The sequence below is a fragment of the Pseudopodoces humilis genome, chromosome 7 (genome assembly GCF_049639895.1).
Source record: "Pseudopodoces humilis isolate 2021_Gansu_Grassland_sample_001 chromosome 7, ASM4963989v1, whole genome shotgun sequence".
Taxonomy (NCBI): Eukaryota; Metazoa; Chordata; class Aves; order Passeriformes; family Paridae; genus Pseudopodoces; species Pseudopodoces humilis.
Window position 1 is genome coordinate 3,359,044 of NC_142206.1, and position 25,586 is coordinate 3,384,629.

General features: G+C 39.7%; 1 protein-coding gene across 7 annotated transcripts in view; it reads left to right on the forward strand.

Moving 5' to 3' along the window:
* Window positions 1-25,586, forward strand: part of MPPED2 (metallophosphoesterase domain containing 2) — a 101,876-nt gene that overhangs the window by 17,703 nt on the left and 58,587 nt on the right. For all 7 annotated transcript variants that reach the window (XM_088057777.1, XM_005530276.3, XM_088057778.1 and 4 more), the window contains exon 3: window positions 18,789-18,970. In XM_088057777.1, coding sequence (XP_087913903.1) covers window positions 18,789-18,970 — 182 coding nt within the window. The remainder of the gene's footprint in view (window positions 1-18,788; window positions 18,971-25,586) is intronic.

A 25,586-nucleotide genomic window follows, 5' to 3' on the forward strand; every position in this document is an offset into this window, starting at 1 on the left:
AAAAGGAGCCATATTCATTAACCCCCATGTATCTTTTGGTACTTAGTAAAGGTGGTGTGGGTAATTACAGAAAAGACTTGAAGCTCAATTGAGATGTTTTAGCTTGTGTTTTCCCCACTGTGAGAATCTGACTCGGCGATGGCACGGGGGGAGCACACCAGTCCACATGTACAATTTAAATAGGTCTGGATTTTACATCATAAATATGCACCGGATGCAGGGGAGAAAAACCAGCACGTTCTCTCAGGATGCTGTTGGGGCCAAGCAGAATCTCATTAGGGACAACTTCAAAGATCAGTTCCTCATGTCCATAAAAACAAGTGTAAATTATCTTCTGTGAGCCTGCTGTTAGCAGTTGCACTGTTACATTATGCATGTAGCCTAGACTGCACATGGCATCAACAAACTGCACTAGGTTTCATTAGGGTTTCATTTTTATGCCAGGCATGGCAACTTTGCTCTTTATTGTTGTGGTTTTGGCTAATACGGTATTTGACTTGAAAACTTGAAACTTTTTGCTGTTTTAGGTGTTACTAGTGACACAGTGTGTGAAAAGGACTTTTAAGGTTCTGCACTGCACTGTGTTTTTATAGAGGAATGTCACACAGACAATTCCCTGTATTGACAGCTTTACTTGCTGCTTTCTCCTTCTTCTGCTTCCTGCACTTGGTGAGAAGGTGGCTGATCCCCACCCTCTTGGAATAAAACTTGAAGGAGCTTTCAGTGCTGCTGCTCTGCAGCACGGGACTTAAGTGTTTGTGAAAATGATGAGGAGGGTAGAACTTCAATACTGTGTGCTTTCACTGGGCCACGTGCCCCATCATATACATCTGAAAGGCCAGTTTGTAGCTGTTGCTGGGGAAATGTTTTGAAATTGTGAAATTCAGCCCCTGTGCATGGAAGTTTTGTGGCAAGCTTCTATGGGATCAACACTTTTGACATTGATTTCACTGACCTTGCAGAAACAGTAAGGTGCCATGAAATATTCTCCAGAAATTAACTATATTGCTAAAAAGGATAAAATAATTTAAATTTTTCTCGTCCTGCGATATTTTTGGCTTTTTTGTATGGCTTAATCACTGATGAAAGAAAGCTTTCATTATCACACCTAGTCAAGGCTTGCCACCACCTTCAGATGTGATATTAAACTGCTGACTGGGCCAGCAATCTGATTTTCACAGCGCTTTCACAAAGACCTGAAACTTGGGGCTGCTTTAGGCTGCTCAGACTGAGCTCTGTTATAACATCCAGCACAGCTTGTGGCTGGTCCAAGCCACAGATGTTGAATTCCCAATGCCAAGAGGAGTGTGAAGCAGTGGTTTTATGTTGTGCTGCTTGTCTGGGGGTGGTGCTGCTGCCAGCTGGGGTAGCCCTCGCTGCTTTGCCCCGCGTGGCTGTAGTGTACGCACAGCGTAAGTGGGGATTCGGAGTAATCCCTGGAGTTTGATGCCCAGTTCAGCTCTCCAGCCCCGTTCACCATCTGTCCCTGCACAGTTGTACTGGCACAACAGCCTGAAGCAGGAGCTGGGCACAGCAAGAGGGGCCTGGGAGCTGCGGAGGTTGGTTTAGAGGTGGTTCTGGTGTTGCCCAAAGGTGAGGTTATTGATCTGTACAGATTGGAAATGACCCTGTGTTTAATGTGTGGCCAAGAGCAGTTTGTTTGCAAAGGTGCTTCACGAGACACAGCTCTGAAAGGGCTCATTTATGTCCTTTTGTGGTGTCAGATGGTTTAGAGTTCATTGTGTAGGTGAAGTGCAAGGGTCGAATGAACCCATGTAAGACTTTTGTGTGATTTCCCGAAGAGGCATGAAGAATTCCCCAACGTTGTTCAAGGTTACAAGAATGAGACAATTTCTACATCATGAAGGGCCTCAGTGGCACCTGTGGGGGGATCAGTGAGAATTTGAGTTTGTGCAGGGCCAGAGCAGTGCTTTTGAAGCGTGAAGAGTGTTGAGCTGCCAGCTGTGCCCTGGTGATGATGCAAGGCACAGGTTGGTGCAGGAATGCAGAAGTACCACCCCATTCTGCACTGTGGGGCAGTGTCTGTAGAAGCCCAGAAGGACCAGTGTGATTGTCTTGAGCAGCCACAGTCAGATGGCTGTGGAGCCAACCAAGGGCTGTTGGAATTGACAGCCAAGGACTGCTGGCAATAATGCATTGTGAGAAGGAGCGGTGTGTGGCTGGAGAACGGGACTGTGTGCAGGTAGGCAGCACTTTTCTGGGACAAATATCCTTGTTCTAGTTCCTGGAGATAAGCACAACACAAATGAGATTCAGAATGGGCATGGACTGTAGGAACACAGCTTCCAGGAACAAGACCACTGAACACCCCCAAATTTCTCCAGCCCATTTCCAGAAAGGTTTGCAAGAACAGACTGTGCATGGTAACTAATTAGCCTGGAAAGTGAAAAACCTGTCTCCAGGATGAAGAAATCAATATAAATCTATAATCTATATAATCTAGAAGAAGATACTCCCCCCAAAGCCTGGGAGTGTCCCACAGGGACTCAGGAGTTTGTCTGTGCTGAGACCTTGGTGGAGCTGTGGGCACGGTCCCACTGTGGGTGGAATGAATGGGGCCTTGGACAGGATCTGATGTCTTCCACCCCTGAAAACCTTAAATCTCAGTTTAGAACTTCTACCTGAGGTTCCCTGGAAGAAGGGGCTGAGCAGAGGCCAAATGTGCACTTCAGTGTAGCTGGTGTCCTTCTAATGTTGATCATGTTAACAGATCTGCCTAAGAATGACACAGATTGTGATGGTAAAGCTTAAAGTCTTGTTAGGAAGTAGCCTGGTGGAGGAAATGGATGGAGGCAAAAGTCTTGCTGCTTCCTAGGTTTAGGTTTTTTGTTTTGTTTCGTGTTTATTGGATTTTAAACTCTTATTAAAACATTGAAAAACTTAATTTCTCTAAGAAGCATCAAATTCTAGTGCAGAGTTGTCTGAATTTTAATGGAATTAAAAAATACCAGGTCCTTTGCTTTGGAAATGTTGCATGTGTTTTAAATCCTAATGACCTAAAAAGCCTCCTTTAATTTTTTTTAAAAGTTTTTAATTTTTAATTTTATTTTTTTTTTAATGTTTGCATGCAGCGAGAGCTTTGTTGATTTTTGGAAGCCCGCCTCCTATTTTCATTCTCTCAACTTGGATCTTAAAAGCCTTTAAACCCCCAACAGGGTTTTTATCTTGCTGAGGAGCGATCAGTTCCATCAGAAGTTCAAGACTGTGTTGGGAGGAAGCCTTCATTTAACATCATTGTTTAGGTCTGGCTCCTTGTCTGCCCATGGCAGACAGTGTTTGAACAGGCGATAAGATAAGAAGTGGCAGTGATAGCCACGCTGCAGGGTTACTGGAAGGGCATGAAACAGCCTGGCCAGAGGACTTCAGGATTCTGATTCTTGGGTATAAAGGGTGATTGAAATGTTCTTCTCGTGGGGTTGGCAGTTAATGTGGCATTCATGTCAGCGTGTCCCTCAGGAAAAAATGAAGTGGTTGTAGGAAAACAAAGGAAAAGCAGAGGCTGTGAAACCGGGCAGTGAATAATTTGGTTTTTTTGTGTATAGCATAGTCACCTGGTGCTTTTACTGTTAAAGTAACTACGTGAGACCGTGTGAGGATACAGTTTTGTTCAAGGAAGATAAAAAAAAACAAAAACAAAATAACAAAATAGCATGGATGGTAAGATAAGATACTGTGACTGGAAGGTGTGAAGAAGGTTGTGAAATACAGCCCCTTAGCTCAATTAAGACACTGCAGCCAGGGCTCTTATTATGTCAATATATTAAAAATATTTGCTTTACCTTTTTTTCTTCCTTCATTCATTTTGTTTGCTTTTAATTTGCCTGTTTAGAAGGCTGTTTCCCATCCAAACCTAGTACCATCTCTAACAGAAGGAGTCATCTGGAAGTCAAACATGCAGTGCAAGATCAAACTGTGTCTGCAGATAGAGAAAACTCTCGTTAAACCAAGGAGGTTCTTATTTTTGCCTTAATAGGAGAAAAACTACCCCAGTTAACACTTGGGGAATGGCTGTGTTGATCCAGTCTGTGGCTTCTGCAGAAAGGAGGCGACCGTGCCCCGGTGCTCCTGTTGCTGCTTCACTTGTGCTCGGACTCAGCTGCCCATCTGATGAGCTGGATCCACTTGTGGAGGGCCCACACAGCTTCCAGGACCAGTCCAAGTCAGCCACAGCCTTGGAGGGAGCAGGTGAAATGCAGAACAGGGGTCTAGGCCCAGGACTGCATGGCTGTTGTGTGGATTCTCCTTTCTGGGCTGTGGTGCCTGAAGTCTTGACTCACAGTGCTGGCTCCTGGCAGTGGTTGGAGCAGCTGCTCTGTGAATGGGGCTGGGAGGAGGTTTGGCTGAGCACATGCCTGCAAATGGGTGGGTGGGAGGATGTGATCAGCCTCCTGTCTATAGGCTCCAGATGTAGGTTCTGGGTTAGTGGGAGAGGAAGAAGGAATAGTGGCCTTTACCAGATCTGTGAATGGAATGGATGGTAAAGGCAGCTGCCTTGATAGGCTTCCTGATACATTATCTCCCTTGAGTCAGAGCTTGGTGAGACTCTCATAAAAGAATCACATGCTGAGAATGATCAGGGAAAATCCAGGACACAACAGGTCTTTGTGGTTAACACTTTAGTCTGTTTGCTTAGCAGTGTGAAAAGTGACAGCATAGTTTATGAGTTCAGCAGCACTTCCCATACTTGCTTCAAACTGAAAAAGTGGCTGTACATTGTATTAGCCTCAGATGCAGTGCTGACATCTCTTAAACCGGTGGCAGGTTGTACATAACACCCCAGGGCTGAATTCCCTCTGTTCCACACTGCACTTGGCCCTCCACATGTTCCCATCACGCTTGGACTGGAATTCCATTTTTGCCATCAGGCTGGGAACTGAAAAAGTGAAAAAGCCACGAGTCAGAGACCTTGTTCAATTCCTGCGAGGTTAGATTCCCTTCAGATAGCTGGCTTGCCCGAGCTGAGCACAGCAAGGCAAACCCCTGCTCGCTGATGTCTTGGGGCTGGTGGTGCATACACCTGGCAGGTTGCCTCAAAATGAGACACAGTTCAAAGGCAGGTCTGTAATTCAGGCTGTTCTCTGGGCCTGGTTACTTAGCAGAGGTCAAGGGCAGAGCAATTTACTGGATCATGTTTGGTGGGGGGTGTGTGCAGAGCACGGCTTGCAAGGACAGGTATCGTGACACGGTCAGTGCCAGTGATCTAAGTGATTTTGCTGTTTTGCAAAAAAATCTGCAGCTGTGCTTGTGAAGCTGAGTTGTATTTGCTGCTCTTGTGGTGACACTCTAAAGGGTATGCAGCTCTCAAGTCATAGTAACAGCAAAGTATTACTTTGGTGAGAAATGGTCTTTGGGGAGATCGTGATGTTTCAGACAAGAAAATGTCATTTGTGTGGGCGAGATGAGCACAGCTTTTTGGAACTGCATGGAATTCTCTTCATCAGTTGAAGGTGATCATTATTTAAAAGATCTATCATGTTGCTTGACAAGGAGGGGAGTAGATTCTTTTTACTGTAGGTAATAGCAGTGGAAAAAAGCAAGTGGTAGAGATGGTTTCTGAGGCAAACGTAGTCACTGGTGGAAAGCCTCTGAGCATGTCACCATCCATTTTCTACAGCAACATGCAGGCAAAGCCCTTCTTGAGGAAAGATTTAGAGCAGTTGATTTTCCAGAAGGTAGATAGACCAGAGTGTTTTAATTCTAGAAAGACATGGTTTTGGCCTTTAAGGAGGGTAGTTAGTCTCAAGTGTTCACAATCTGAAGAAGATGAAGGAGGTCAAGATTTCATAGGCTGGAGTAAACCAGTAGAGTAGAACTGGATGGAATAATGAATTGCAGAAGGGATTTCTGGAACAGACTGGAGTATCTTGCTGGTTTCGCCCTTAAGGGCTGCATTCATTATGAAACAGTCTCTAAGTCTGTTCTTGATTGCCAAAACGTTTGGAGGGAGGAAGGAGGGGAAAGGTTGCAGGAAATTAGTCACTTCAGTCAAAGAACTGAGAATCTTGACTGCTAATTTTGTATAATATAGGTGACTGTAACAGTATTGATGTGAGCAGAGTAGTTTCACTTAGCTCACATTCCTGTCCTATTATGGTCACTGTGAACTTTGACTTTATTGACTGCAGTGAGCTCTAGCACAAGCAGCCCTGGTGCTGTGCAACTGGAAATTTCCCTGGCAATGCCAGAATGCAGAAATGTAAAGAAAAATAGCAGCCCAGTGGATCCAGATGTAAAGAAAGAAACAGTTAAGACAGCTGTTCCCAGGCTTTAGCAATTGCATGTTTTTTGAAGTGTTTCTTTTTTTCTTTTTTGTCTCTTTAAACAACTTAATGAATTAGCTTGTTTCCTTAAAAACTACCCTAATAGTTTCTATTAATTAAAATTTATTGAATTTTAAATTTAAATTTTAATTACTTTTTAAATTTTAAATTAAAATTATTTTATTAATAAAATGTTCAATAGTGATTGTTTGCTGCAAACTCATTGTAGCATTTCTTCTTTTTTCCTTTGAACTTCCCCATAGCCTTGCAGAGCTGTGGAATTCTGTTGTAGTCTGTCTCTGGAAGGTGTCTTTTCCTGCTCCTTAATGGATAAAAGCAAAAGAATTAGGATTTCATTTACATGCTGAGAAATATGACTGTGGATGGGTAGGTGGGTGCAATTTTACATGTATTCTTAGTCAAAGCAGAAGTGGTTTTGATTGTTAAACTAAAAGCAACACACCCAAATTAGTATAGCTGAGTGCCCTGATATTCCATCTATTTATGTATTTTGGTTTTTTCAGTTTTTGGTTTTATTGATAATTTTCAGGAAGCTGAAAACACTGAATTTTCGTATCCTTTCTTATCCTTTCTTATCCTTTTCAGTACTAAGAGGAGTATGAAGATGAAAATCAATGCTGTGTATCCATATAGGGGAACTGATTCAAGGTAGTTCCTACAGAAAAAGGCTGTTCTGCAGCTGTTACTCGAAAATTCCTCTTGGTGTGGACAGTCATATTCTCTAGGAAAAGTGCTTAAGCTAAATCAGAAAACAGGCCTGTGCCTAATAAATAGATTCCTTGGGGAGCCATACAGGGAGAGCAATGGTACTCTTCCTTCACACTGCCTGACTTACTTCAGACTAACCTGTTTTCAAGCTTTGAGAAACCAGAAGATAAATAAAAGCTGAAAAACACTCTTGTATAAAAAATAGGCATGCAGTTTTGGGGTGGTTTTTTTGGTGATGTTTTGTTTTGTTGGGGGTGGAAGGGAAGACACCGGTTTGGGGTTTTTTTGTTAGTTTTGTTGTTTGGGTTTTTTTTTACGTCATGTCATGTGAGTTCTGAGGTATCTTTTGCTGATTTATGACAGATTTGGTGGAGTTAGTCTCTGTGTGTGTCTGTGCACCGCAGGCTGTGTGAGCTTAAAGGCTGCACAATTCAGTTTATGCCTTCCCAGCACCCACCACAACCAATGCATTTCATCCACCTTGGTTATTCCCATCTAAATGTGAAATGATGGTTTCTATTTGTTCTGCTGCAGATAGGATGTTTTGTGATTTCTGCATGTCTAATTGCACTGGCTGAAGTAATGAAATTCCCTCTTTTGTTTTGGAGCATAATCAGTGAGATTGCATTTGCATTGCTTATAAAATGAATCACGTAAGTGAAATTACATTGCCCACATCTCATTTTGTATCGTAAAATGTTATGTGGTGCAGCTTGTTTTCCTCCTTCCCAGGGCTTCTCATTGTGATGTTCTCTCTCTAAATTTCAAACTGCAACTATTTGCCTTTTGTACTTGACACAGAAATTACTTTCTGCAGTGTGCTCCCACATCTGTCGTGCCAACTAAAATTTCAGTAGCGCGCAACATACGGCTTTGGAAGCAGCGAGTTTTCAGAGCTTTCAAGGGCAGTATTGAAAACGATATTCTGTTGAATTTTAAGCATTATTCAGCAGGTCTGTACAATTAGGAACAATCTCCAAGTCATAGGCAGCGGTGTCTTACTACCATTCACAGATATAAGCTGTATATTGAGATGTTTCAGATCATTTGGCTTTGGAATTGTCTTGTAGAAAACACTGAAAGCAAAATGATTCTGTTGTTCTTCCCTTCTCCCCTGCCTTTGTTGCTGGCACAGAGGCAAAAGTAAATGTGTTTTTAAATTGAGTTGTCTAAAAGTATCCCTGAGGTAAATTTCTATCTTGACTATAATTCATTTTTGGATTTATTTGATTTTTGGGGATACATCTTCGGAAATAAACGGTTTAATGCAATAAGAATAATTGCTTACTGCAGAGGCCAGTAACAGTTCTGATAAATATGAATGTCCTAGATACTCCCACTGAGGACTTTTAAATCATTAATTTTTATTATAGAAGTATAAGCAAAACACAAATGTTCTTAGATAACCTGTAACACTGTGGTTGCCCACAAACACTCTGCCTATTAACTCCATTATTGATAAAACCTCCTGATCTTATATGCAGCTCTGCTTCTCGTAATATTTTATAAACCTGATGTGTGACAAATAAATGCCACAGTCAAGTTAAAGTGATGGTGCAATTAAAATAGTCAGTGTTGGTTTTTATCTGTGAGATATTTTGTATTTCTTATAAGAAGACAGTGGTCCTGAGTTCAGCAGCCTCTGCCATAAGAAAGTACTCATGGAAAATGAATGAGAACACCAAATAATATGTGAGATTTGAGAAAAAACAAAAAGGGGAGAAAAGAAATAAGAATGAATTGTGCATTTCCAAGGAGTATCTCCAGCTGGAGTCACCTTCCTGCAGCTTTCTGCCAGTGAAGATAGATTTTTTTTCTGCCCCACCTGCTACAGCTTTATCTCCCAAGCTTTTTCTCACTTGAACTAATGTTTGTATCTTGGAATATTGTGGAATGTATACTATTTGACCTGAGGTTTTCTTGTCATAAGTTATTTAATACTGGAGAGAGAAAAGGCGGAGAGAGCTATCTGGTAGAATCTTTTTAGCTGGGAATTTATTTGGCACAGTGTTTTACAAATAAAAGAACTGCTTACAGTATCTATGGTCCAGCCTCCTGCAGCCCCCTCCAGCCCAGCCACCAAGGAATTGCAGGGTTTTGTTGATTGAATCCAGCTCTGTCTGGGACTGGATTTCATGTTAGATGTGTGTTAGCTGTAATGAAGACAATTGCACTGGGAAGATAAGGGATAGAAAGATTAAAGTGCTAAATTCTCTCCAGCAGAATTTTAAGCCCAAAGTTGTCTCTGTGTCTCCAGCAAAGTTTCTGTGAGAAGTTAAAAGCATATCTTAAGAGCAGAAATTTGTTTTTTGGAAGTTAGGTGGGGTGTTTTGTTTTGTTGGGTTTTTTTTGTTTCCCCCTCTGCAACAAAGAAAATGATATAAGTATATATTTTTCTGTACACCCTGGGACTGATTCATATCTCTCACTAGTCTAGATCTAAAGTTCAAGTTGAGCTTAAGACAACTGGTGTCAATTTTTTTTTTTCAATGGAATTTCTAGGAGTACACAATTATTAGGCCAGCTGTGTGACTACAGAGCGTGAAAGCGTACCTAATTCCAATTAACCATTTGAACGTGGTGTACTGAGCTTTTTGTTAACCTGGATGCTACAACACCTGTATTTTGATGTTGGTAGAAGGCAGTCAATAATCTCCTCTCTATTCCTATTATACACTAGGACTTCAGGTGGAGAGCTAAATGGTGTCTGAATATTATCATCTTCGCTGTAGAAAGCTTCTTAAACCTTAGGAGGTAGAAAAATGAAAAGAAACCTTTGACAAGAGCTGAAATAGTTCATATACATGAGGCTGAGTGGTAGAGGACCTTTTAAGACAGCAGGGTTATTCTGAAGGGTTTTGTTTTGTAGGAACACAGTGTTAGATGCTCGTGGTTTGATGGGAAGCATTTTATGACCGATACCTTGGAGAAGTTTGTTCGAGCTCAGATGCAGGAGACAATACACATCCTAACAGAGACAGATTTTTGTACTGGCTCACATACACAAATTCATATTGCAGATAACATATGATGCCTGCCAATTTACTTCTTTCAAGTAGTATGTCATGCTGCATGGCTGCTAGGAAATTTCTTTTTCAGTTATATGTTCCAGTCTGTTTGTTCGCCGAGCTCCCACTAACATCAGTGACAATTTCCCAGGCATGCTGATGGCATTCTGTGCCTTTACTGACTCAAAAATGGGAACTGGTGGTGTTTGCCCAGCATGGATTGCCTCTCCTTTGAACTGGCTTTTTTTGACTCAGTTCCATCAGCCCTGTGGAAGTGAAACCGTGAGGGAGAGCAGCAGAGAGGCTGGTGATTAGCAGTCTGTTTAGGAGAGGGCTAGCCCTTTGCTTGCATGGAGATTGAATTGCATCTCATCCCTTGGAGAGGGTGATACCTGCAGGTCAGGAGGCAAAATGACTGAGAAGGCTGAGGGCAGAGTTTCTGACTTGCACTGGATACTTAAAAAAGAGCATTTGTATTTCTTGGGCTGAAAGGCAGCAAAATTTCAGGTAGCTGCTGTACCTTGGACCAAATATGTATTGGGGGGAGAAGAATCAGAACCAGCCTCAAGCAGTTCTTTGCAAACACTCTGGGCTTGATCCTCTGGGTATCTTAACATTATTTGTTTCTGAAACATGAAGATAGATTTTAGATTTAATAGCAAATTCCAAAGAGAATGAGTTCTCAAACTTTTATGCAACTTCAGGTCCACTTTCCCAGTTTCCCTATTACATAAGAGGTACTGTCTATTTGCTGAATTTATCATCTCCAAGAAAATACAATGAATTATGCTTATGTATTCTGTACATTTTATGACATTCCAGATTTGATTCTTAATATAAATGGGCATCAGAAATTGAACATATGCTGCAGTACATGCTTGCAAAATTCTGTTTTGACAGAAGCTTGTGATCTTTGTCTCTCTGATCAGAATTGTCCTAATTTCTGAGGAAGATGGCATGTCAGGTTAGAGCAAAACCAATTAAATGTAATCTGTCCTGGAGTTCTGCTTCTGCTTGTTTTGGGGTGCATTTTTTTCTACTGCATTTTGGAAAAACTGTTTTGCTGTTGAAGCAAGGGCTAAAGCCTTCTCTGTGGTTCTGTCCTAGAAATAAATCCAGCCCATTTTAGGATTCCTGCATTTGAAATGATTGGAGGGATGCCACACATTAATTTAGCCTCACTCCTGCTAAATATTTCAAAATGTGTATTTTTCAAACCTCCTTAAATTAAAATTGTACCTAAACTTGGGATGCCAGATTGTATTTTCTGGGTGTATTTCATGAGTTGGTGTTTGGATAGCTTATAACAGGGAAATAAAAACCTTTCAGTGCAGAGAGCTTATTGACTTACCCTCCTAGTAGGTGCAGTTTTGCCAGCAGATAAGTTCTATCAGGGTGGGAGAAAGACATAATTTACAGGAGTAGAAGAATAGGGGAAAAGTGCTTCTTAATGCATTTTAATTGAAACCATACCAGCCTAAGAATGGTTTACTATTTTATTTAAAAGAAACTCATTTCTGGGCCTTAGAGTGACGCTGATACTGAAATTGGTATTGAAACTTTTTTTCATTTCTGTTTTTCTTCTCTAACCATTGGAAAGCCACTGATAGCTAAATTTTAGAAGGTATTTTGTTGACTTCAAAGAATTTTTTTCTGCAAAGGGATGATTAATAGGATTTTCAAAAATGCTCAAGCAATTCAGTTTCTGAATTTCCATTAGTATCAAAAGCAGAGGTTAGGTACTTCAGAAAAGGCCAGCTGACTATTTGCTCCTCAAAGAACACCATGGAAAATCTGGATTTTAGCTCTTTCTGGTTCTATTACTGACCAGAATCTGGGATTAACAGAGTTTGGACTCTTAATTAGTTAGGGTTTAAATCGAGCTGAGAAGATACATTATTATAAATTCCTTATAAAGGAGAGTTTTCTTAAATTTGCCCCAAATGATGACAGTGGATAATATGGGTCTTTTCTGTTTAATCTCGTAAAGCTCACTGGAAGTAAAACAGCTCCAGAACCTGTAATAAAAAGATCCATCATTTCCCTGCAGCTATAATTGTTGGAAGCGTTAGCAGTAAGCTGCTGAGTGGTGCATTGAATTCTCCTGTGGGTTTGTAAATGTAATTTATTTTTTTTTTTTCCACATTGCACCAAGACACAATTAATGCCATTTCTGTAATAAATATCAGACCTCTGTTTTACAGTCTGCAGAACCCTCTAAGGCTTTGGTGGGTGACACATGTGGATGGAGGTTTCCAGAAGAGGTGGGGATTTCTGTTTGGAGTAGTCTGTTCTTAGATATGTGTGCTTGTGCAAATAAAATCTACCAGTGAGAGTGTTGAAAGGTATTTGCATCCCTTTGTTTTTAGCCAGAGAAGAAACCAGATGTTGGCTTGGTGTTAGAGCACACTGGAAGGCAGACTCAAGTTAACAAAAGCATTAATATGTATGATTTAAACAATTAATAGCTGACAGTGGCCAACCAAAGAAATACTAGATTTTGGCATTAATTTTGTTTATTGAGAGAAAATTAGTATTTGGCTTTGTGTCTTCAGCATGTGCTGTATCACAAAATCAACTCTGTGTATGGGCACGTAAATGTTTTTCTGATGGGGAAACGTAAATGCCATTGCATTTGTGTTCATGTTTTGAAGATTTGTAAATTGGGATATTCAATATTCTGTTTCAAAATGTGGACACACTTGCAGTTTGATGTAGTCCTTCTCGTCTGTGGTCTTAAAAACTCGGTTGAGAATTAGGAAGTTGACCTAATAGTCTTGAGGTTTGGTTGGTTTGTTTGTTTTAAATATGAAAAATTACACATATTTTGCTTTCCTTCCATTTCTTGGATGCTGCCAAGCATGCAGGTGCATTTCATGCTTTTTTTTCTTCAGCTGAGAGACTTATTGATAAATGTTAAGAAAATAAATTAAGCCACAGGTTTCATATGATTGCCCTGTTCCAGGACTTGGGACTGTCTCTAAGAGCAGTAACAAATATCACAACGTAACAAAGCTGTGAGACTTGGATACAGAAGCAAATACATTAAGCACTGTAGCAAGCAGTTTTCACAGAAAAATACATTTTTTCCTCCTGAATTTTCCATGCCAGAGGGAGGATGTGTAGAGACAGAGGTATGAAGTCAAAGAAATAAAAACCTGAAGATAGAGAAAATACATTGCTTTTGTTTTCCCATTTCAAAAAAATTGTCTTCCATTGTCTTAGCTGAGGAGAGGGAGCTAACAGCATTAAGAAACAAGCTTTTATAAGTGTTTTTGCAGAAAACACTTGGATTTTAATCCTGAAATAAACATACCAAGCTAACTGGCTCTTTGAAGAAGCATTTTGTTTGCAAATTTTGAAAATAAGAGTAGCAAGAAGAGTATGAAATTTTACAAGAGGAAGCTAAACTGTGAATAAATACAATGATGACTGTTCACGGGAAGTAGGAGTAGGATGCTTTTTAAAAGCTAGTTGTATAGATATATTTTAAATGTGGAGTAGTTGCTAGATAGGATGTCTCCAAGTGGCTCCCAAAACACAGAGTGAGTGCAACACCACACATGGATTTTATGTGGCACGCAGACTTAAAGTCTGTGCTTAAATGGATGTATAATGAATACTTATTTAGATGTCATAAAAAATAAACCCACAAATTCAGTCACAGATATACCCAGTGGGGTAATTACTGAGATGAAAAGCCAGCAGATGAAGTGACACAGTCTAGGAAGGACATGGGCCTGTATGCCATGGGACTATTCGTGCATCTGGAGAGCCTGGGAAGAGTAAAATGACGTGGTTTTCTGAGCTGCCTGCTGACTTGCTCACCTGTAGCAGTGCCAGCAGAACCATCTTGCAGAGTGGTGGGTTGTAAGCAGGAATAATGCTGATTTGAGTTGTGGGGAGTGGGGCTGGAGGAGGGATTTTCAGCATCTGTTAATGTTTTGTCCGGCGTAGGTGCTGCATTCATCTGAGTGATTTACTCCATGTTGGGGACTGGAAATTTTTCCTGGCTTCACGTTTAAGATTTTTATTCCATCTTCAAGGATGAATTGGTTTCTTGGGAATCCCTCTGTAAGAAGGGATTTGGAGTCTGCATATCTCAAAACCTGAGAGAGCAGGGCAGTGCACAGTCCATGGGGTTTGGCTCTCCAACCACAGGCATTCCCAGGGACTGGCTAACCCAGCCCAAAACCTTTATTTTCAGCATTTGAACTCACCCATGCAGAATTATCCTTTACAATCAAAACTGACTCCTTTCAGGAAAATGGTGCTTGTGTATTTTCTGAGTTGTTTTGAGGCAGGGTCCCAGAGTGGCTGTGCCTGCAGCTGTGTCTGTAGGAGGGCTGCACTGCCCTGCTTGTCTCAGAGGAGCTTTCCAACGCTGCTGATTTATAAGACATCATTATGACTAACTGGTGTAGGCTTGGGCTGAAATACACAGTTAAAATGTCTGTTCGTAGCAAGACATCCTAAATCAAGTCCTTTGCCCCTGTGCACGTGGAAGGCCCAAGGTGCTCCTCCTTTTGTGAGCTGCTGAATTCAGCCCCCACTACCTCGCTCTTCAAACCCCCTCAATATCTTCTGTGTTGCTCATGCTTGCTTATCTAATCTCTCACTTTTACATTTTAAATTTAAATTAAATTTAAATCACAGTGAAATCTGCTGTATGATGGGTGAGGACAGGGTACCAACCCCAGGATGGAGCAGCACTGGGCTGCTGTGTGCACAGCTGGCAGGGCAAGGGGCAGCACTCCCCCCCTGGCTGACACCGATCCAGTGCTTTGGAAGGGCTGTGGTAGCTGTGGGTTTGGGGAAGGGGCTGCTGAGTGATAACCTGAGCAAGCCAAATCAGAGCCTGGATAATGCTGTCCTTTCATGAGGAACTGCAAATTGGAGGTTCGTACCTGTGGGACTCTAAATGAGAACCGCTGGTGGTAAGGGCAGTTTAGTACAGCCAAGTATTTATCTGATAAACAAGGTTCTTCTAGAAGTGTATGAAGGTTACATTGTCCCTTCTGATTCCTGAACCCTTGTCATAAATGCATTAAATGTGACAGATCTTACATTACTGTCATGATCTCACAAAGCAGTCATTGCTCAACTGCCTTACGGGATTTCATTCTGGGTCCTGCATAAACTTTTTTAAAAACAGCCAAGTGCCTGATTTTCTAAGGTGCAACATATGTTGTTTTCTATTTCCTGATTACTGCATTAATCCTAATATATGAACATTTAAATTATCTCTTACTGCATCTTTCCACGAGCATGCTGTTCCAAACGCAGTAATCAAAATAATCTGTGAAGTGTTTCAGTCTGCCATGTCAAGAAGGCAGAAAAAAATAAAGTGTTGGTGGTGATGGAGAGTGTCAGGTTTAGCTAGTTGCACTGTGTTTGGAGCAAAGGTAAAGAATAAGTTGAATTTCTTAGGTGTGTGCTCTGATTCAGCGGGGTGGTGGTGGACAGGGCTGAAATAATTATTTTATTTACTTTTATTTTGATTTATTAATTTTAATTTATTAAATTTATTTTAAAAATAATTTATTTATGTTTATATATTTATATTATAATATATATTATATATTTATATAATATTTTTAAATAAATATTTATTATTTTATTTATTTACTAATTATTTTATCTGCTGTTGAACTGCAGTAAGGGTCGGATGCATAGCTGCCACAGAGGTTTTAGCAATGGCAGTGTGCAGCCCTGCTGGTTTGTGAGTAGATCAGAGCCCAGGAAGAAGGGGTGATGCTCACAGCCCAGAACCTGCTGCTGTGTCACCAGGAGCTGTGAATTGCCTTCAGAGCCCAATCCTCCTGGGATGCAGCGGGGAAGGAGACTCTCATATTGCTGTTTGCCATGCTGTAGCTGTGGATGAAAGGAGAACTTGAGCCTTTAGGACTGGCAATAGCACCACTTTTATTAAGTTTCTATTGAAGGACTATTTTGTGTAAGATAAATTGATGGACTGAACACAATAACCTTCAGTATCTCACTTTCAAATACTTAGTAGGCAAGCACTACTGAATAAGAGAAGAAAGCCAAGATGTAGAAAAAAAGGTTACTTGGCAACATCGTAGTGTTTGTAAAGAAGAGGAAGAAGGGTCAGGGGCTTAATGAATTTTGATTATAGAATTTTCTGTAAGTAAGCCATTGCATGAATAGAAAAATCCTAAACCAGATTTCCGTGTCATACTCTAATAGGGGTTGCCTCAAGCAGAACAGGGTTTGTTTGGCTGCAAACTGCAGAGAATAGCAAAAGCATAGCTGCTGTGTACAAACAAAATGGGACTCCCTGGGGCAGGCAGTGCTGGTCATAGCTCAAGCAGAGATATTCTGATCAAGTTATGTGGTGATGATGAAAGCTGGTGTTCATTTTTTTGTGTTGTCTGGAGTAAACATGCTTGGAAGTAGGGAAATGTTGATTGGGGGACTCCCATATTTTGGAAGGAAGACACCATGGTGAAAAAGCACTGTGTCTTCTGATTGCAGTTCTGCCCAGCTTGCCAGTGCAAATTCAATGGGTAAATTAAGTTTTCTCTGGAAAAATAACATTATTAGCTTCAGACCCTTGCTGAGGTAAAAAAAAAAAAAAAATAAAATCCATTGATTGTTGGAGTTTTGTCATGGGTTTCTGCAGTGGTAACCAGTTGCACGGCTCAGGTAATTGTACCTGGTCCTTTGGGTGGAACAGGAGGTACAATACCAAACCCCAAAAAGAGTTATCTACCAAATACTCTTCTCTCCAGTCCAGCTGGCAGTAGAATCTGTTTTTAAAGTAAGCATCATCTTGCAGAGCCTGAATTTTGCAAATTAATTCAGTGGCCCATGTCAATGAGGTATGGTGCTTTTATGGTAAATACAGCTTGATTGGAAAGGCCTAATTATGGTACCTAGGAAAACGCAGTCTGACAAATATCTCCCCCCTACTGCATCCCCCACTAATAGTTTAGCTGTGAATAGTCTAACAAATAGAATAAATAATTTAAAAATTCTAACAAAATTAAATTCTGACTCAGAATCTTGTCAGTAAATGCATTCACAGAGACAGTTTCCCACTGGAGACCAGGATATATCCCATATGGAGTCTGATTTCTGGAACCACTCTAAAACTCCCCAGAGCAGAGAACTGATTTGCACCCTGGAGGATGTTTATGGTCTTTCTCACCTATTCAGGGAGCTGAAGGCACTGGTAGAAGTTTTCACACTGTTCAGTGTGCAGTAAAAAAATGCTAATTTAGCTTTACAGTTCAGTAAACAAAAGTAATACTTCAAAAGTCAGTATTTTCTTAAGGTTTGTGCTTTATTTTCTATTACTGATCATACATCTCATTATAAGTGTGGAGATTTAGGACAAACAAATTCACAGTGATGTCTACTGGTTTTTCTTTTCAGTGTGGAGAGCAAAACTAGTAAAACCTGTTTAATTTTATTTTTACTTTCAGACACTGATTTTTGAATGCCTGATGTGCCAGTTTGTCCAAATAAGTCTTAGGAACAGCATTATTTTGGATGCTTTAAAGTAGCTGGAGCTTGGTTTCACTAGCCTGATAATTTGAGATGTAAGTGAACTATTATTCTGACATAACTCCTAAATACCTCAAAATTTCTAGCTGAAGCTAAGCTCTAACCATGATCAAAGTGGCACATCAATGGAATGAGTTGAAGTTTTGTGGAATTGGGATGGGATTTTCTGTGGCACTAATCCAGATGCTGTGCTATTCAAGTGTTGAGCAAATCAAATTATGGTAACTCTGCAGAGAAATCATTTCTATTCCAAAGTAGGCAATGGCTTGCCTTTTGTATTTAAGTGACTCTGTTACAAATTAGAGCTTCTAACCACTAAGTATGCATAAAGCATTTATCTTACCTAATATTTTTCTCTATTCTGCTTAAAAAAAAAGTCACCAAAAACCAAATGACCAGACTCCCATGATGGGTCACATGTAGTTGTTAAGATCAAATTATCGAATATAGCTTGCAAATAACCAATTGGACTAAATTTTTAGCATTGTTAGCTATAGGGGGGAAAAAAACCCCGTTTTATATGTATAATATAAATATATGTATATAATGCTATATATTATATGCATATGTATGTGTATATATTATATAAATATATGTATATAATATGTATATATAAAACAAAAATATCTGTAAATTTAAGTATAATAAAAAATATATGTTTTATAGCTTAGTGTGATAGCACATCAGTTCCTGGCTTTATAGATTCTGGGAAGACGAGCTCAGGATTTTGGATGAGTTTAGGAAGTTGTCACTAGGCTTGGTTCTGTAGTTTCCAGCCTTCACCAAACCACTCCTGAATGTACCTTATTGTGTGTAAACAAATACTCTGTGCTGGAATCTGGAATCTTGAACAAAATCAGCTGCTAAGCTCAGGTGAGGGTCTGCTCCTGGCCCACCTGTCAGACATGTTATTTCATGTACCTGTTCGTGTATAAGGCACAGGATGTAAAACATTCAAAGCCTCCTAAATCCATTTTTTCCAATGTTTAAATACACTTCAGTACCCGAAAGTGGCTGTATCTAGTGTATATTTTAATCTTCCTTTCCTTACCAGGTAAGTTCTTGAGCAGCAGCGTGGTCCCTGCTGGGTTTTTGGCAGTTTTTGTTGCAGAGCGTGGTGTCTGTCAGTGGATGCGTGGATGCTTTCGTCAAGAGAGATGTGTGCTGATATATGTGAAATAATGGATGTGAGGGTTTTAACCTTGTGACTGTTACGAGATCTTTGTGTCTGCTTTAGGGTCGACCCTATCCCATATGACACTCCAAAACCAGCGGGCCACACGCGCTTTGTCTGCGTCTCAGACACGCACTCCAGAACAGATGGCATCCAGATGCCTTATGGGGACATCCTTCTTCACACGGGCGATTTCACCGAGCTGGGACTGCCCTCAGAGGTCAAGAAGTTTAATGACTGGTTAGGTAAGGAATTACTGCGTTTTGGTGACCCCAATTAACCTCTCCTGTCCAAGTGTCACTCACTGCCTCCTAATTGAATTAGGGCACTCGAAAATCTCCCCCCACCCTTACTTCGCTTGTCCTCATGTGATGTGCTGTTTCTAGCCTCAGTATAATTCTGTTAATTAAGACAAATTTAGAGACTTTGCTGTATTTCTGTGTTACCTTGGGGAAAAGGTTCTGTCATTGCACAGCAAGAGCTCTGTAGCTCTCTGGGAGTGCTGAGGAGGTGGTGGTGGCACCTCATACAAAGAGTGCAGTGTCCCAATTTGGAGCGGTTTTGTATCCACAGCCAAAACTGCTGCTCGCTGTATTTTGGGTTTGCTATAACTTAAAGCAGTGCTGGAAGCTACAAGATATTACAAGCTACTTGGAAATGATGAAAGTCCTTCTTCCCACGATACAGTATGACAGAATCAGTAATACTGTTTGGAAGAGGAGAATTTTTTGGGGGGTGATATCCACGTGCTTGCCCTTTTGAGTTGGAGTACTGGCATTTTGACTTTGATCACAGGCAGTCAGCACCACTTTGGTAGAATACCTTTCATATTCTGCTGTGTTTGACAGCAGTGCCCTGGCAGCACATTGCTAGAATTGAGGGCAATTAAATAGCAACAGCAGCAGAAAACCAAAACAAAGGAGGGGAACTTGTGCAGGAGGCTCCTGTGGTAAATGGCAGCCTGGTTGTGCACTGCCAGGTCACCTCTCGCACTGGAAATACCCAGAGCTGAAGGTGACTTGAACAGCTGATTTTCAAACAACATTAGAAGGAGTTTACAGAATTGTGTAAAAAATATTTCAAAGCATGGCTTTGTCATCAGGTTTTACTGCACTCTCTCTTGCTTGCTGTGTGATGGCAGCATCTCTACGTGCCTTTAATAGAATCATTTTATTGCATTGGAGTTCCTTGGCTGACCCTTCAGGAGATATGTAAGAAACATTTGGATTTACAAAAGGAATTTTTAAATAGAAGGGCTTCTACATTGTCTGTCTTGTCATCCTTCTTTGCATTTTGTTCATACTCTTCTTTTTACCTGACCTCTTCTGATTTCCAAAACCCTATTTTAGTGAATGTTCTCCCTTCTGTTTTATTGCTGTGCACGTGGGAGTGGGGCTTTCTGGTCATATCACTGTAACTTAGCTTTATTGTTCTTATTTCTAGAAAGTGATACTAGATTTGATAGGCTCAAAACTATCCTTTTCCTGGGCATGTAATTGCAGCTCCAGAAGAGGATATTTGCCTTTTGGGGAAGCACAGATCTCCCTGAGTGCATTGCTAAGAGCAGTGTCTGGCCACCTGAGTTCCTCTTTGGCCCTTGGGTAATTTAAGAAATGCTGTTTCGATATGGCCAGGCCAGTGCTTGGCATTTGAAAACACTCAGTGCTGCAGAAAGCCAACCCAAATAATCTGCCAGGGTGCTTTCACCCTCCTCTGGGGAATCTTGCAGCACTGGCAGCCACTTGGCATTCCTTGTATCTAACAGGGGGTTTCAGGATGATATTTTAGCACACAGATCCTTGGCTTAGCGTTTCCAACAGAAGAATTACAACCCTTTGAATAGGTTGTGTTCCAGCCTCAATAATTTACCAGGGGACTTTCTTTGCATGTATGCATAGCTCTTGTAGAAGACAGTATAGTATTTATGTGAGAAAGCAGATTTTGCAGTCAGATTCACTGAAGCTGGAAGCTTTAACTGTGTGAGGGCCTGCTGGCTTTGGCCTCAGGCTTTCATATTTCAGATACACAGAATTTTATTTTTATTTTTTTTTTTACATTCATAGAGTCCACTTGCATTTTCTCATTTATATATATATTATATGTAAATTATGACAATAGCAGTTACTAGGTTCCTGGCACAGGGCAAGACAGTAAATTGATTCCCCTGTGGGAATGTTGGTGAATGCTTGCTTCAGTGCATCCTCACCAGGAATCAGACTAAAGTCAGGCATGTCCTTTTGCCACTTTTTTCAGACTCCTATCTGCAAAATGTGTTAATTGTGTTCTACCTGTTACTGTGTTATTATTTACTGTGTGTATTGTGAAGATTTCATTCCTTCAAGGATGTGAGGTGATGATGTGCAGTAGATAAAAAAAAATGCATTCCAGTGGCAGGCAGGAGCAAGCAGGGTTCCTTTTGCTTCCTCAGTAGTATCCTTTTTCACCATAGTTGGTAGGAACCTTATTCCAAAGCTACACACTGAGAACTGCCATCAAATATATGGTGGTCCTTATAGAAAAATGTTTTCTTGTCTTTCATGGGTCTGGTTTTCTCCACTGGCAATGGTGTTGTGTTGCTGCAATGAAGACAAGGCATCTGTATCATTTATGTCATGAGGGAGAGAAGCCAGATCAAAGCTGGTTTTTATTTTGCAGCTTATCTTACCTATTCTGTGGTTAAAAACAGGGGCGTGCCTCCATTGGAATTATATAATGGGATAACTAAAACACAATAACTGCCTGTAATTTTTCCTGGCAGTAAAGCCAAAGGGAGAGTTAAAAGGTGATTATTCTGAGCTCCTGCCTTGCTTGTAGCTCACTGGGCATTACATATACCAGAGTTACACAGGGCTGAGAGCACTGCTTAAAGCTCTGCAGTTTTATATTTTATTTTTTTTTTTAATATTTTTTATATTTTTTTGAGCCTCGCATCCCTTTGCAACAATTTGGGTCTTTCACCTTGGCATCTTGTCTGTCCATTTCATTAACACTCATCCTCTTCCTTGTCTCCACAGCCAAGCCATGGAACTTGTCTCTTTCCCACTCCACCAAGTTGTCAGCCCTTCCAGCAACTTTTGCTAGTTAAATGCTTTTTCCCTTTGGCTGTTACATTTTCATTATTGGTTTTGCATGGGAGTCATCTGGGCTTATACATTGAATAACCTCTGTGGTCACTTAGTGATTACATACACTGGCTGAGGTAATTTATTCACTTTGTTTTGGTGTGAACATGTCCCTTGGGTCTTGTAACTGCTGTAATCACTTGACCTTAGGGACTGTTAAATGGTTTAAACACAGTTATTTTAAATTTATAATTGTTTTCATTAAAAATCTCTTATACTAACTTAACTAATTTTGCAGTAAACACTGCATTATGTGCTGAGGAAGAACTGAGATGTTATTCTGTGCCAAATATATATTTTTACTGAATGTTTCAACTTACTGTTATTATCTCTGTTCATATTTTTCCCATCCATTTTCATTCAGTCATATACGTGAAATGAAATAGAAGAATATCTAATTATAGCTCTGTCTTCACAGTGCAATATTTCTTTTTCTGGGTGATGGGAAATGATTGAATAACTCATAAGAACTGAAGAGAAAGCAAAGATAAATTCAGGCAGATAGATCTTTAATGAGTTGATATGTTTATTTTGCTCAGTAACTATGGGCCTGATTGTGCATATCCTTACTTGTGTGAATAATTTGAATTCAGTCAAGAAATTTTTCTCAAATAGCCCATTTTGTATGTTTTTGTTTAGTGATTATATCATCACTAAACAAAACCTGTGTTCATTTTTTTGGTTCTGTTTTGTTTTTCCCCCCATGCAAGGTTTCTATTATAAAGAGTAATAATTACTGCACAATCTTGCAGTAGTAGACTGGATAAATTCAGTAGGTGACCTTACTTGTGGTTATTATCTGTGGGCTGAAAGTTGAATTTAGCTAGGTTTTTCCTGACTTGTTCTAGGATTTAGCAACTTGACTGTTTCATGTTTTTTAAGTCTTGCTTTAGTTCTCAATATTTATTTCTTTTAATTTCTTTGGGATAATGACTGTAAAAACTTTGTGAATGGTGTAGTGGCCAAATATGGGTTTGTACTGGAGCAAACATTTCTTTACCTGTAATATGTGCTTGCCTCTAGTGTAAACTCTGTTGCTACAGCTAAAAAAAAAAAAAAAAAATCAGCTTTTTATTTCTGTGCTGTAGTTCCTTGATCATTTTAGTTGAAGTGAGAATGATTATATAATTTTAATGCAGAGGTTTTCTTATTATGCTCTGCATATGTGGATGTGGTCCTCAGCAAAGTATTGTCAATTATTTTAAAGTTGATTTTTGTGTGACTATTAGTAATTGAAAATAGGAGAATCTCCTTGGAATTGCTGGTTGTTACGTGGAATAGACGACAAAATGTAAATGTGGTGTCGCTCTCAGAACTATGGACAGACACTTAGTTCCAGTCTACACTTCAATTTATGCATTAGGGCTGTGGAAATTTGAAATTATATTCAAAACTGTTAAGCCAGACACCTGCCAGAATGTGTTTGATATTGAAGATAGCGTAATTCAATTTGAAAAAAAAAAAATAAAGATGAACTGTACCAGAATAGTATAACAGTAAGATCAAGCTCTTTCCTTATCACTGTTTAAAAATGCAGGGTCACATTCCACTTCTATCCTTTCTCAATCTCTCTGGTCTGGTTTAGTTAGCTGGCTTCATCTCCTCTCCAGGCAAGGCTCATTTAGGGTTTAGAGTAAGTGTGTTCCTTTTACAAATGTACACTGAGAACAGTTTCAGTGTGATGGAGTGTTTGTTCTTGAGGGCTTTTGCTCCGTAAAAGTATATTTCTGATGTGAATTATTTTGGCATCAGACATCACACTCTTTTAGAAAAAAACCAAAAACCAGTAAGTTCTAAATTTCTCCAGCTTCAGAAGGGTATTAGCTCAAAGTATACTGGGGTAATTTAGAACCAGAAGGAAGCTTGTGAATATTTTAAAGTTAAATTATGGCAATAAAAACAAATCTCTTCCTTTTTTATAAATTGATTTATTTCTGATTTGTGTTTTTACCATCTGGAGCATATTTTGAACTCTATATTGCTCTACTTGTATAGCTAGAATGAATAATTGACTAAACATAAAATACCATTTTTGATGAACAAAACTCTGAGCACTTGAAAAAAAAAAAATTGCATTTATTGCAAGTGAAAGAAAATGCTGAGGTAGCTTTAATCCTGTGAGTATGTGTGAGTTTTGCACAGCTGTTCTGGGAGAGAGGGAAAAAGCTCCCTGGAAAATGTATTAGTCCAGTTTTGGAAACAAGTCTGTCTTCTGTGATGGCCCTGGTGAGAAGTTTCCTCAGGCTTCAGACACTGGGGTGGGATGGAAATATTTTGTTTAGAGGTTGAGCTGGTGCTGAGGACTTGTGGGTTTTTTACTGATTTTGTAAATTGATTTTAGTAAATTGATTTAGTTCTCGGGGTTATGTATCTCACTCTTGTCTTTTCCATAAAGTTTAAAAAAAACTACTTCCTGGTTTATTTAGGGTTTATTGCCATATTACTATTTAAGAATATTTCCTTTGCTTTTGTTCTAACTCAAACTGTGTTTAATGTCATGGTTAAATTCCCATTTGTACTTTCCAATTCCCATACCGCTTGCCTGAATTAATAATCGGTGCTCTGCTTTTATTTGCATATACCTTTTTATTATATATTATTGCTAATTTTTATCTTTGTTTTTTCTTCTCAGAGGAATACAGGAATAGTTTGAATGTTTCATTTTATTATATTTATAAAGTAATGGGAAAATACAACCACATGGAGTTTTGGTAATGGCTCAATAATTTTTCTTGATGTAGCAGTCTATAGTGCAGTGTGAAAACAAAAGTAGGAAAAGGTACAAAATTCTCCTTTTGTGCCATGGATATTATTGCTGCTTCTTCGTATTTATCCTCTGCTCTGGGTCAGATATTAGATGCTTTGTGGGAAACAGAACCCCAGAAGTGTAACTTAGAAGGTAAAATAGAAGCAGTTGGATGAAATGAATGTTGAGGTAGTAAAATTTCCACTGACTAAAATGGAATTTATGCCTGAGGACCAGTTGTAAGATCATTCATATCTGATCAGTTCTTTTTTGTTCTGCTTTGGTTATTCCTGGCAATTCTTCATAGAGAGCTTTCACAAAAATCTATTTGTGCTATCTCCTAATGGTCTGTAGAGAGGAGGGTTTTTAAACTGTGTTTGCTACTAAAGTATAAAATTCTCTTTACGAATTGCCATGGTCAGTCAAACCAAATATAAAGGTGTTATTTGACAGCCATTAGAAAACTTGGCTCAGGTAAAATGTGCTTTCAAAGAGAATAATGTTCTGGAGTGAGTGGCTCTTTGTAAGTTTAAACTAATATATTCATTTGGTAATTTTCAGTGAAAGAAAGGAGCCAGTGAACACTGCAAGGTATTGCACAATTCTTGAATGGATTTTCAATCACAATAATTGCTTGGTCATTTCTTAGATCTGCTTCCCTGGGCTGCTAACGTTGCCTTAGGAGGGGGGAGGGGATGATCAGGTTTCTTATAACAAGCCATAACCAAACCAAATTTATAAAAAACCCAAAATAATTCTTCCTTTCAATTCCCCCTTTCTCACAAATCCGCTTTGAAACAGAAAAGAGATTTATGGTTGTTGTATTGACCAGGCCTAATGCCACTGAAACAGAAACTTTTATTGACATTTTCATCAGATTCTCCCTCCTCTGTACTGCTGCCACAGCCAGATATTGTAATGAGAATGATTTCAGTGGAGAGCAGCCGAAGGATGAATTCTTTGTACACCATCAGTTTACTTCTTCACTTGCAA